Source organism: Bos indicus, chromosome 7 (assembly GCF_029378745.1).
Source record: "Bos indicus isolate NIAB-ARS_2022 breed Sahiwal x Tharparkar chromosome 7, NIAB-ARS_B.indTharparkar_mat_pri_1.0, whole genome shotgun sequence".
NCBI lineage: Eukaryota > Metazoa > Chordata > Mammalia > Artiodactyla > Bovidae > Bos > Bos indicus.
This window is the reverse complement of record NC_091766.1, coordinates 83,250,853-83,264,607: the sequence shown is the minus strand read 5'-3', so window position 1 is coordinate 83,264,607 and position 13,755 is coordinate 83,250,853. Positions and strand designations below refer to the sequence as shown.

General features: G+C 40.2%; 1 protein-coding gene across 4 annotated transcripts in view; it reads right to left on the bottom strand.

The window, feature by feature from the left end:
* Positions 1 to 13,755, bottom strand: part of VCAN (versican) — a 120,555-nt gene that overhangs the window by 20,078 nt on the left and 86,722 nt on the right. For all 4 annotated transcript variants that reach the window (XM_019965391.2, XM_019965393.2, XM_019965392.2 and 1 more), the window contains 2 exons: positions 12,366 to 12,524; positions 11,098 to 11,180 (listed from right to left, as the gene is read on the bottom strand). In XM_019965391.2, the coding sequence (XP_019820950.2) occupies positions 11,098 to 11,180; positions 12,366 to 12,524 (242 nt within the window). The remainder of the gene's footprint in view (positions 1 to 11,097; positions 11,181 to 12,365; positions 12,525 to 13,755) is intronic.

Genomic DNA, 13,755 nt, shown 5'->3' with positions numbered 1-13,755 from the left:
AACTCAACATTCAAAAAACTAAGATCATGGCATCTGGTTCCATCACTCCATGGCAAATAGATGAAGAAAAAGTAAAAATGGTGACAGATTTTATTTTCTTGGGCTCCAAAATCACTGCAGACCATGACTGCAGCCACAAAATTAAAAGACAATTGCTCCTTGGCAGAAAGGCTATGACAAACCTACACAGCATATTAAAAAGCAGAGACATCACTTTGCCAACAAAGGTCTGGATGGTCAAAGCTATGGTTTTTCCAGCAGTCACGTATGGATGTGAGAGTTGGACCATAAAGAAAGCTGAGCACTGCAGAACTGATGCTTTTAATGTAGTGCTGGAGAAGATTCTTGAGAGTCCCTTGGACTGCAAGATCAAACCAGTCAATCCTAAAGGAAATCAGTCTGAATATTCATTGGAGGGACTGATGCTGAAGCTGAAGCTCTAATACTGTAGACACCTGATGTGAAAAGCTGACTCATTCGAAAAGACCATGTGCTGGGAAAGAATGAGGGCAAGAGGAGAAAAGGGAGACAGAGGATGAGATGGTTGGATGGCATCACCAGCTCAATGGACATGGGTTTGAGTAACCTCCAAGAGATAGTGAAGGACAGGGAAGCCTGGTCTGCTGTAGTCCATGGAGCAGGGATATGACTTAGCTATTGAACAACAATATGCACACAAGTTAATGTCTTCGTGTGATTTAGTTTGTTTTTAATTAAAAACTTATGTAGATTAGTTATAAAAACATGACACTTGTACTAAAAGCTGACTTCTCTGTGTTCAAACTCTTTTTATCACCTGGAACCGGTAGGGCCACTGCTGCTCTTCCCATGGCCAAATGCAGATGATGCCAGGATGCCAGGGGTAAGCAGATAACCACCCAAGGATACAAGGATAAAAGCAAACTCCAAAGAGAAAACAGCGACCCTAGAGGACTGCTTACCCTTTTGAAACATATGCTGATAAGAAACCACCTTTGCACTAAATGAAGGACTCAGATAAACCACTCTGGGTTTACCTCCGCCCCCAACTCTCCGCCTTTCAGAACACAGGTCAAATGGTTATCTGCCAGGAGCTTAGGAGGACTACTTATTAGAGAAATCAAAACATTTGGTAACTTTAAAATGCCTCTCTCCCCTAGATGGCTCTGGTCACAATAGGCATTTGTTTGCAGTCTGCGGCATGGGGGGAAGGAGGGCGGTTGTATTTAATTTTGTTTTATTTAAATTGCCGGGTCACATGACCTCACTTCGAGGTAGAGATATACCCTCTTCTGATCCTGGTACTTGCTTCAGGTTACTCTGGTCTCGGTCCTTGTTTATTTATGTTTTAAAGGAGGTTATGGTTTTGCCGTTGTCTTTTAGTCCAACAACCAAAAGGAAAAGAGCAGCTTTGTTTTAAAGGAGAAAGAGACGTTTGTTTTGGTGTCCCTGCCCTAGGCTGGCAGCCTGGAGTCGGATCCTGCAAACATGAATACATCGAAGGGAAGAAAAACTAACTTGGGCTCTCCTGATAGTTGTTAAAGTGGCAATATGCCCATTATTTTCCTAGCTGGCAAGTCTCTGTGCGGGAGAGATGATCTGCCAGCTTTGGAGCACAGCACTAATCTTGTGTAATAGTGTGAGCTCACTGCCCTACAAAGTAGTAATTATCAACAGCAGTTTCCAAAGGATGTGAGTTCCTCCCACTGTGAGAGCACTTGGGAGATGGGGCCCCAGGCTCAGCCCCACAAGCCACTTGCGTTTAATCCCCACCATGAATGATGCCAGTGGGTTCCTTCGCCCCAAGTTTGTTTGTACAGGTCTTCAGTCAGGAAGTGCTAACGATCCAAATGCAACGTGAAACTGCCAAATCCATTCAACATTTTCTTGGCCTTTTCCTTGGTTATGCATTGCCTTAAACTAATTAGCAATTAAATTTAAATAACCGTGTGTGATTTTCAAGTTTCACAGAGCACTGTTGGAAAAGCCTCTGGGAGAAGGAACTACTGCATTGATCAATTCTTTTTTTAAGGGGAATTTTGTCAACTATGAAGTGATCTTCTGGTGGAGGGTAAATATGGTTCTTCCAGCTGTTTGCTGTCACGAACCAGCTGACTCAAGGAAGGGAAAGGAGGAGGTGAGGGTTTTGTGTTCTACAACTACTCTATTGCTCGATCTATCTCACGTGTAGAATCAGAAGAATCAATTCTTGTTTCAAATCAAACTGAACTGCAACACAAGTAAAAATTTTCACCAAGAGTTTAGTGGTCTTTTGGACAAGAAACTGAAAATTCTTCTACTCATGGGCAATGTGTGAAAGGAAGAGGAAACAGCCTACGTTTCCTTGGCTTTTAGGGTAATGTGATGAAGTCTGTGAGATTTAACATAATTAAATTAATGTTGATATGCAGTGTGACTTGCTCATAGGGAAGTGGCATTTGACTTGGAGCTGAAGCCACAGCACAGCCAACACACATCCATCTGCAAACATTTGACAGGAAGTCTTCTAAGATTTTCAGGTAGAAAAAGTAAAACTGAAAGTTTTGGCTTGGGGGTTTTGTTTTGCATCATTGTTTTCTGCCAAATCATTCTCAATCCCTTCAAACCTACAAACCTACAAACAAACTTGGAAGACACGGTTAGTTAATTCTCTTGATTCTCTTTTCAATGTCCAAGACATCTGGGAGAGGGAGGAGGATACGAACCTCTGTGTTTATAAAAGGGTAATAACGGTACATTCCTGCAGAAAAAAAAAAAAAATAATGGTTTATGGCCTGCAATTTGTTACTCTTTTTCTCTGTCCCTTTTAAGTGTCTCTTCCTGGATTAAAGGCCATTTCTTTATTGTTTCTACCTTTTTAAAAGCTGTGTTTTTTTTTCTCACCATACTTTGCATGACAGACTGAGGTGTTTATTCATGAAAGAAGAAAAAGGGACTCTGGATTTAAAGTCAAATCCACAACCGATTTAGCTATCTTTCTGCATCAACTCTGCATCATGACCAGGAGGGCAAGTGAGTATTCCAAATTCTAGGAGGGCCAGTTTGCCAATGATCAACCATGTTTAAAAAAAAAAAAATTGCAAAATTCCGATATCTTCCAGAATATTATTCCCATAGCATTTTTTAAGCACAAAAAGGATATCAATAAGCGCTTCATAATCTATCTCATAACATAAAGGCACAAGATTAATTAGCTAGAGCTAGAAAATAAGACAGCTATGGATTTGTGAATTACTAACTTGTTTGAGAACTTTCTGACTAGAGCCAGACAAGTGCAGAGAAAAGGAAGTCTGTTGTCTCCAAACACGACCCTGGAGAGTGAGAAGGAGGCCGTGACTACTTCCTAGGAAGCTGACAAGCTACCAGTCTTTCACAGAGTGACACTGAGTGCTGATAAAACAGAGATGACAGGGGAAAAGTATAAAAGAGATGTAGAAAGTGCTCTTTTTAATGTATAAGGATAAAGCCAAGGGTTTTTCCCTTACAAATCAGACTTTCCTAAAGCTCCTCAACATTTTTTTAAAGGGAACTGGATTGTCAGTTCTATTCAATCCTCAACCTCTGGACATCGAAGGTGACATTTTCCTTTGAAGTAATCGCATCTGATCCACTGAAGCATCTGAGCCCCAGTGGTGAGGGGGCAGTTTTGAGCTGCTGTAGGAACTGACTAAAAAGAAGACTGAAAGGAGCAATACAGACCTCAGGAGAATCCTGTGAGAATTCTCTGAGAGTTTTATTCCTGGGTGGTTAGAGAGAGGAGGGGGTAAGAGAGTACAAGCTTTAAGTCTCTGAGGCCCACGGGTTGATTTTAAACTGGGGAGTTGTGTTATAAAAAAAATGGTGTGACGAAGGCACTTAACAGTTTCCAGCATCTTCCTAACTTTGCTGTCCATGGACACACTATAATCTGTAGTTGAAAAGCAAGTCATGAAATGATTTTGCCAGGATGCATGTAGGTGGAGAAACATAAGTGACTCCAGAGTGCTCCCTGAGGTCTGGCTCCCTCTGTGCTTGAAAGGACGGACTCAGATAGTGGATGGATAAAGGAAGCCCTGTCCAACTTAGCAACCACGTCATCCTCGGGGAAGCAACCCATAAGAAATGAAACAAGCTGAAAACATTCAGGAGTGGGATTCCTTTTGCTTGTTTCACTACATTTTGGATTTGGATAATAAGGTTTTTAAAAGTCTGAGTAATTGTCAGTTTCCCAAAACTTCATGGAAAATCAGCCCTGATATAACTCAAACTTTTGAAAAGTTTGCTTTCCATTTTTTCTTCCCAAGGCTTATATGTATTCTTGGGACAACCATGGACAAAATTGTCATCATTTCCAGGAGGAACATCTGTTTTCCTTTGAGTTAATAACTTTCGTAAGATGCATTATGCTCAGCGACATACTTCTGATTCACAGAAACATTTTTTTTTTCTTTTTGTCATGTTTGAAATACCACCTATTTTATGGTTTAATTTTTTTCATACTGATACAACTTTAAATAAAACAATTTAGAGAAACAAGAATTGTCATGGGGAGATTCAGCCAAAAGACTTGATGAGTCTTTTCAGTATTCAAAAGATAACACAGTGAGTTGGTTGAGTAATGTATGGATACTGATTATTATTCAAATATCTGTTTTTGTCAACCACTCTGCTAGGTGCCAAGAAAATAGGGATGAAAGTTAATCTCCACCCCAGAAAGCTCTGTGTCAGGAAATTAACACCACAGGGTTCAGTGGTAGGATGGGAAGAGCGCACAAAGGTTTCTGCAACACAGAGGAAGAGTCCTTCGTCACATCCAGCTAGGAGGGTTTCCTGGAAGAAGGCGACTCTTAGCTAAGCAAGGTATTCAAACATTTATCAAGTGAATTTAGGGCAAGAGGTGAGAGCATTTTGAGACTGAGGGCACGTGAATGTAAAGACCCGCAGGAGTGAGATGTCATGGCTTATTCCTGAAACTGTGGGTATTTTGAGATAAGACAGCCTAGGAAGTGGCAGATGGAGTAAGTGGGCGTGATATGCGTCACAAATAATTACAAAATTTTATCCTGAAGGCAAGAGGAAGACATTTGCAGAATTTTAAAGGGAGTACAATAGTTCAGAGCAAGGGAAGAGGAAGGTCATAGGCAGTGGAAAACAAGATCTGGGGGAGAAACACTTCAGACTAGTCATTCATTTAACAATAGGTTAAAGAAAAAACTTAAAAGTCAGCTAATAGTATAGAAGCTAGATAAGCAATGTTTGTTTAAGTTTGCCAGCTTTAATGTGTATTTAACTTGAATGGTTTAACTTAGTGTCTTTGAAGACATTACTTGGGTGACAAGGAAAGTAATTCATTATGGAAGTTATTTGTCAGGCTTTCTAACAAGCACTTGAGGCATTTTGCTGTGAGAAATCAATAGTCAAGTTAAAGAATGACTGGTGAGTAGAAAACCAAAGGACAAACTGAAATGTGACTGCTGAGTAGGAAAGCAAGTGACAAAATAAAAACTGTGTTAAGAGAAAATAGCCTTCATAGAAGTCAGAAAGGTGAGGCTAGAACAAATACTGTTCATGAGTACAATTTTGTGAAATTTATTGGATAAATACTCCAAATAAATAACAAAAAATATTTTAAAGATTCAACAAAGGCAAGAATTTGTCATTGTAGCAACATCCTATTATACAAACCAATAATGTGGAATGAAGCCATCAGAATCTGAAGAATAAGGGCAAAGTAAATAACTTGGCCAAATAACACTATTAATTTAGTATAAGCATATAACCTGAATTAATCCAGCTATAAAGCATAATCACATTAAATACGATACACTGCAAGTTTTTTGGAAGCAAAGTTTAATGATTTCAAGAAAAGAAATGATTGAAATTGAGACCTAGTATCAACTTGTTTGTTTTAACTGTAAGACTGAATGACACAAGATAATATACGGTAAATATCAAAGGTTCTTTTTGTTTTAATACTGCTCTACCTCCCAAGAAGGATAAGCTCTAATAAACCTTTCAAACAAAAAATGGGAGTGGGGGGAGAGAGGAGAAATCTCTCTAAAACATAAACAAAGTCCTTGAAATTGCACACAGTCAAGTTAACACCATTCCCAAGTGTAAGCAGATACTGCTTTTCCCAAGAAGAGTTTACTATTAGGGATATTTTCAAAAGCAGGACACTTGGCGTAAACAGCGAAACAAAGGGGAACTATTTTATTCCAAGGCCTGAGCACACATGGAACCTGTTAAGGGGATGGTGGCTGCAGAAAGAACTACAAACGAATTTAAGAAACACCTAGGCTGCCTCGGAAAGGAAGGATGGAGGCAAGGGTGTTTGAAAAGCAGAAAGTGGGCCAGAGATCAGTCGAATAGGAGGGAGACAGACTGTTGGGCAGATGGCCTCTTCTGTTCCAAAATGTTCAAAGTTAAGGACACTCCTTAGCACACTTTTATTTTACACAAAGAGTGAATTAAGAAGAAACCGGGGGTCTGTCAGAGTTTTTCCTAGATTTACTTGTGGCATTTCTTTGATAAACTTCACCTTGTTTATGACATTCATTTGCTGCCTTCTTCAAATTGAGCCCCATTTACTTGGTGCTCTCTCCAAAACCCTTGGGTTTGCATTAGAAAATGTGAATTAATTAAGGGAAAGTTTCTTGTTTATGGGGTATAGTTATCTATCTTAGGTCACGTTACCTTCATCTGAAAATATCAGAGTGAGTGAAAGTTGCTCAGTCTTGTCCGACTGTTTGCGACCCCATGTACTATACAGTCCATGGAATTCTCCAGGCCAGAATACTGGAGTGGGTACCGTTCCCTTCTCCAAGGGATCTTTCCAACCCAGGGATGAACCCGGTCTCCTGCACTGCAGGCGAATTCTTTACCAGCTGAGCCACCAGGGAAACCCAGAAAATATCAGAGGAAGACCATTATTTCTCCTTCGAAAAAGTGCAATACTCACTTATTTACCAAGTTTAGGACCAGTCTAAACTATGGAAATGGTAAGTAAGTTATTATTTCACGTGTGTTTCACAGTATAGTCCATTAAAACTTAATGGACACAGATTAAAAAAAATCATCGAATTCAGCTGGCTTGCTTCAGAAGAGTGGAATAATGACATCTGATGAATCAAGCATATCTGAATGGCACCTGACAAGCAAGATAAATTCCCTAAGATTTTTTTCAGACCTCCATCTGCTAGCTATAAACCAATATTCAAGCTCACTAACCAAACTCAGAGGGAGTATAGAGCCTTATTCTACACACCTTCAGAAAGAAAATGCAGACAAGAGAACCACATCTTTGAAGAGCTCAATTGCTCATGGAGAGACCAGAAAAAACATTTCATTTCAGTTCAGTTCACTGTGTCGTGTCTGACTCTGTGACCCCATGAATCGTAGCACGCCAGGCCTCCCTGTCCATCACCAGCTCCCGGAGTTCACCCAAACCCACGTCCATCGAGTAGGTGATGCCATCCAGCCATCTCATCCTCTGTCGTTCCCTTCTCCTCCTGCCCTCAATCCCTCCCAACATCAGGGTCTTTTACAGCGAGTCAACTTTTCACATGAGGTGGCCAAAGTATTGGAGTTTCACCTTTGAAGACTCTTCAGAGTCCCTTGGACTGCAAGGAGATCCAACCAGTCCATTCTGAAGGAGATCAGTCCTGGGATTTCTTTGGAAGGAATGATGCTAAAGCTGAAACTCCAGTACTTTGGCCACCTCATGTGAAGAGTTGACTTATTGGAAAAGACTCTGCTGCTGGGAGGGATTGGGGGCAGGAGGAGAAGGGGACGACAGAGGATGAGATGGCTGGATGGCATCACTGACTCGATGGACGTGAGTCTCAGTGAACTCCGGGAGTTGGTGATGGACAGGGAGGCCTGGCGTGCTGCGATTCGTGGGGTCGCAAAGAGTCGGACACGACTGAGCGACTGGTCTGATCTGACCATTCCTTCCAATGAACACCCAGGACTGATCTCCTTTAGAATGGACTGGTTGGATCTCCTTGCAGTCCAAGGGACTCTCAAGAGTTCTCCAATACCACAGTTCAAAAGCATCAATTCTTCAGCACTCAGCTTTCTTCACAGTCCAACTCTCACATCCATACATGACCACTGGAAAAACCATAGCCTTGACTAGACGGACCTTTGTTGGCAAAGTAATGTCTCTGCTTTTGAATATGCTATCTAGGTTGGTCATAACTTTCCTTTCATGGAGTAAGCGTCTTTTAATTTCATGGGTGCAATCACCATCTGCAGTGATTTTGGAGCCCCCAAAAATAAAGTCTGACACTGTTTCCACTGTTTGGCCATCTATTTCCCATGAAGTGATGGGACCAGATGGCATGATCTTGGTTTTCTGAATGTTGAGCTTTAGGCCAACCTTTTCACTCTCCTTAGTGACATGGAAAAGTACAGAGCATGAGGATATACAAACCCAGTCTATAGGACCAAGGACAGGCTGGAGATAGTCAGGGACTTTGCCATCAGATCAGTACGTTTCAAATGACAGACTTTACAAGTACTTGACTGGGTCAAATGCATCTATCCTAGCTCAGGGCAGGAGCATAGAGGTACCCAAGTAACACGCACACTTAGAGATAAGTCATGGTCCAAGTCTGCAAAGCACAAGTAAGTACCCACCAGAACTGGTCACCTGAGTGCCTGGCATTCCAGCTTCTGTAATAGAGCTTACAAGAACCTGCACTTTTACTGGGCTATTTATAAGGGGGAGACTTAATAGTGGGTAGCCTAGACCCAATTTATCCCACAGGAATGAAGCCTACATTCAACAAGGGAAAACTTACTAAATGCCTATATTACATAATAAACTTCAACAAAATTATAAAAAGTTTTAATTGTCTGTAATATACATGAAAAATCTTTAATTTTTATGTTTGCTTACATTAATAAAAACAATATTGTCTATCTTAAATTAAAATTTATATGTAAGAACTCATCTACATGAACCACTATTAATATGAACAAAATTATCAGCCTGCAATTACTACTGATTTCAGCAAAATGAAAATATACAGATGTAACAACTGCAGATACATTAATACCATCCACCCAGGACAAGTAGAAGAAAATGAGACTTTTGATGAAGTGAAAAGTGAAAATGTTAGTCACTCAGTAAAGTCGGACTCTTTTCAACCTGATAGACTGTAGCCCACCAGGCTCTCTGTCCTTGGAATTCTCCAAGCAAGAACACTGGAGTGGGTATCCATTCACTTCTCCAAGGGGTATTTCCAACCCAGGGACTGAACCTGGGTCTCCCATATTGCAGGCAGATTCATTACTGTCTGAGCCACCAGGGAAGCCTAAGACTCCTGGTACAAGGGCTGAAATCCTATACCTTACTGAGAATATATTTTATGGACAAACTACTTTCTGTACTTTTTCTGCCTCTTACCAAAGAACTTACTTATGGACACAAACGACAAACAATGTTGATTAAATATAAGGAGCGATGACAGAGACAGTGCAAGCCAGGGTATTTTAGGGTTCCTAAAGGCAAAATGTGATAAGGGATACCCTTTTTAAAGTCAAGGAGGTACCAGCTAGGAGAAAGCCTATGGCTTCTCCCCTTAATAGCATTGTGACTGTGGGCAAAAGTTTAGCCTAACTGACCTTCATTTTCCTATTAAAATAACCACCTGATGCCTTTCTTACAGGTTACTGTGGAGAATAGATGAGTACAAAATGCTGAGTACAATGATGGACACAGAGATGAACTGAGGGGCATGTCCAGGAGAGCACAGAAAAGTTTTCCTGAACAGGCAGAGCAGAACTTCTGAAAACAATAATTAGTTTGGCGTCTGTTCTAGAATGAACTTCACATTTTGCCAAACTCATTAAATCCAGATGAGTGGCAGTAATGAATGAAACTTAAGCACACACAAAAAGTGTTTAAAAATTATTTTCAGGTTTTCCTCTTGTTTATCTAAGTTAGAATTGAATTTACACTTAACTGTCTAGCCTAGTAGATCCCAAATCTTTGTCTGCATTTTAGAATCACCCAGGGAACCCTTAGAAAATATAGCTGCCAGAGGTTTTGCTTTAATGAATTTGAGCCGAAGCCTAGACACCAGTTTTTGTTTTTTTTTTAAATTACGCTCCCCAGGTGATTTTAATGAACAGCCAGAGCCCAGAACAACCACTATAGCTAGCTGCACTTGAACTGCTGCTGCTGCTGCTAAGTCGCTTCAGTCCTGTCCGACTGTGCGACCCCTTAGACGGCAGCCCACCAGGCTCCCCCGTCCCTGGGATTCTCCAGGCAAGAACACTGGAGTGGGTTGCCATTTCCTTCTCCAATGCAGGAAAGTGAAAAGTGAAAGTGAAGTCGCTCAGTCGTGTCCGACTCTTAGCAACCCCATGGGCTGCAGCCCACCAGGCTCCTCTGTCCATGGGATTTTCCAGGCAAGAGTACTGGAGTGGGTTGCCATTGCACTTGAACTAGTTCTTAGGAATTAGACTCATGCATTTACTAGCAGTGACTCAAATCTAAAGAACCTTATTGAAGTCTACTCAAGGATGTGGGCAGTATTATCAAATCACTTTTTTCTTTAAGAGGTAGAAAAATCTAAGAGACCATATAATTAGTCAACTGAGTTTGAATAGAAAGAAATTTATAAGATCATAATTCAACAATCCTTTCTAAGATGTAAAAAAAAATGAGCATTTTTTGCTCAGATAAAAATGAGCCATGCCTTATAATATCAGATTTCCAGTGCAATTATGTAAGAAGAAAAGGTTTTGTTTTTTTTAAAGGATGTTTTCTGTCACATTTATTATTTCCCTTTTTGCTTTGAAGCTGTAAAAACAAAGATAACCATCTGAAAGACAGGCCTGAGGCAATTCTGATGATTGTGCAGTTTACCTGTTCAATGGAAATCCAATATACTCTTCTTTTAAGAGGGCCACCCTGACTAATATTAGTAGCTGGATCTGTTCTCAGGGAACGAACTATTTTAACCCCTGTCTATTTTACCAAGTAGATGAAATATTACACTGATTAGATGAAAATATCACTGAGCAAGACGTTTAATTGGTCTGCAGCCTAATGTGTCTCAGTAAAATGCCAGCAACCCACAGTACCAAGTTCTAGAATTGGTATCATTTTAATCAGCAACTTACCAGTGTGCTGCCATCAGTCCAACGGAAGTCATGCTCAAACATCTTGTCATTGAGACCTATCCACTGATAATCATGGCCCACACCTGAGAAGGAGAACAACACAGACATTTTTATTGCCTTTCCCAATTATGGATGAAATGTATCAAAGAAAGTTATTTTTGGACTGAATCATGAATCCTCTCCTGGCTGAATTTCTGTTTAGTTGCTCATAAAAATCTTTCATGGTCTAACTATCTTTTGTTCTTCTGCCCAACGTGTTTTAAACTAAAAAGCTAATTTGCAAATATCGTGAATAAAATATCAGACATGGACAATTATTTCCCTAGCAGTTTACTACAATTAAGTAATTTTTTCCATCTTTACTCACGATAGAAACTTTCCACTTTTTTTTATTAAGCTGTGCAGTTGGCAAAAGTTCAGTGAACCAATAAAATGTGACAGATCTCACCCATACTAGACTCATTTTGGAAGCCACATGTTTCTTCTCAAAGCATTTTTAATGGTGAGCACCTAGACTGGACAGTTCTGCAAAACTTCCTCAAAAATAATGACTTTCACCATGGAATGAGTCACAGGCAAAGACACCATGAAAACACTTAAATGAACCTCTACCCAGATTGCAAATTAACAATCAAACTTCTAAAAGATAGCAGGCACCATAAGAACATATTAAATAGACCATCAAACAATGTTTCATGAGCAAAAAATTTCTATGTATTTTCTACATAAAAGCTAGCTGCCCTTCTCTTTGCCATAGTCTAGGAAGTTATTAAACAGCTCTGGTAATAAGTTTCATTAGCTTTCAGCATCCATAAGCCAATTATGCACAGAGAATAACATTAGGGTGCTATTATAATTTAATTTTAATTAGTGGGATAAAAATAATTGAAAGCAATTTTCTCTTTAACTTTAGACAACATACATACATATTCAAAGACCAAAAAGTATGGGAAGAATTAGATTGGAAACTTAAGAGGTGGTCATTTCTGTAAGTTAAAAAATGATTGAATAGCAATTTCATATGATTCCACCTATAGCATGCTATTTCAACCATTTCTGGTGGCAAATCAAGAAATGTCTGCCCATGTTACAATTGAATGTTTCTCAAAATAGGGGACTCACATAGGAGACATGATTTAAAGCATTTTACAGATGAGGGATTTAATAAGTTGGGTCACAACTGAGAATGCTACTTGTTTCAGTTAGATACAGGAAAAACTAAGAAGGTGGTAAGATTGAATGAAAACCCATGTATATTTGGTACATACGATTCACAAACATTTGTTCCTCGTGAGACAGGATACTGGTGAGATGGGCGCCCTGCAGACGGCATTCCCGTTCAGCTGCATCCCACGTCCGTCGATGGGCAAAGTACTTGTAGCACTGCCCTTGAAATTTGTGCCAGCCATAGTCACATGTCTCCGTGTCTGGGAAGAAACAAGGATGGGCTTATTAAACTCACCTATATCATTCAAACTTGGTTCACTCATCCAAAAGTTCATAGACATCCCAAGCCACATCAATGCAATGTCCCTGAAGCAAGGGATTCACCAATTTTGGTTACAGTGACAAAGAAATCATGATAAAGAGAGCCCAGGTGATTCCTGCCAAATGAGTGACAATACATCTTAGGACTGGAAAGGCACTATCGAACTGCACTTTCCTTGATGAAAGCCAGTATCAGCAGGAGAAAAACTGGAAAAGGGGCCAATCAAAACTTCTGTAGGCTGCAGAGTCTACTGACTCACTTGTGAAACAACTGGGGCTAATAATTTCTTACCAAACTTTTCTAAAGAGAAATCAGTCAAATGATAAGATAAGAATTCTTGCTAAAAGGATTATGAATGCTCTATTTGCATAATGACTTCAAAGGCTCTGGAAATAGTCCTTCCCCACTTCCCAGAGAGCTGCATGGTCACAGGTTCTTGTCACGTAGATTTACTAAGAGAAAAAAATTCTTCATCAATTGGCAGCTTCTGGGATATCACTAACAACTGTGAGCCTTTTTCCCAAAAGGAGAAGGAGTATAGGTAACTCCCAGTGCAAAAGCATCAGGATTTGAAGTTTATCAAGAGTGACTTTAACTTAGTACCCCTCATTTCATCAAGCCATATGCACATATGTAGATATGTGTATGTGTATTAATATATACATATACTTTTTCTCTTTTGAAACAAGCATACTATAACCAGTATCCTGGTGAGATGAAAACATTTGTCAAATATGTTTAAATTTTACACTGGCAGTAAACTTCAGCTATATTTTCTAGATTGCCACTTTTTAAGTATATCAAAAGAAAGTAGTCTTGCACATAGCATTGACTTCTCATTGGCAACCTTCTCAGACTAGCCCACTCACTGCTGCTGCTAAGTCACTTCAGTCGTGTCCGACTCTGTGTGACCCCATAGACGGCAGCCCACCAGGCTCCGCCGTCCCTGGATTCTCCAGGCAAGAACACTGGAGTGGGTTGCCATTTCCTTCTCCAATGCAGGAAAGTGAAAAGTGAAAGTGAAGTCGCTCAGTTGTGTCCGACTCTTAGCGACCCCATGGACTGCAGCCTACCAGGCTCCTCCGTCCATGGGATTTTCCAGGCAAGAGTACTGGAGTGGGGTGCCATTGCTTTCTCCAAGCCTACTCACAGGTGAGATTAAAATATGC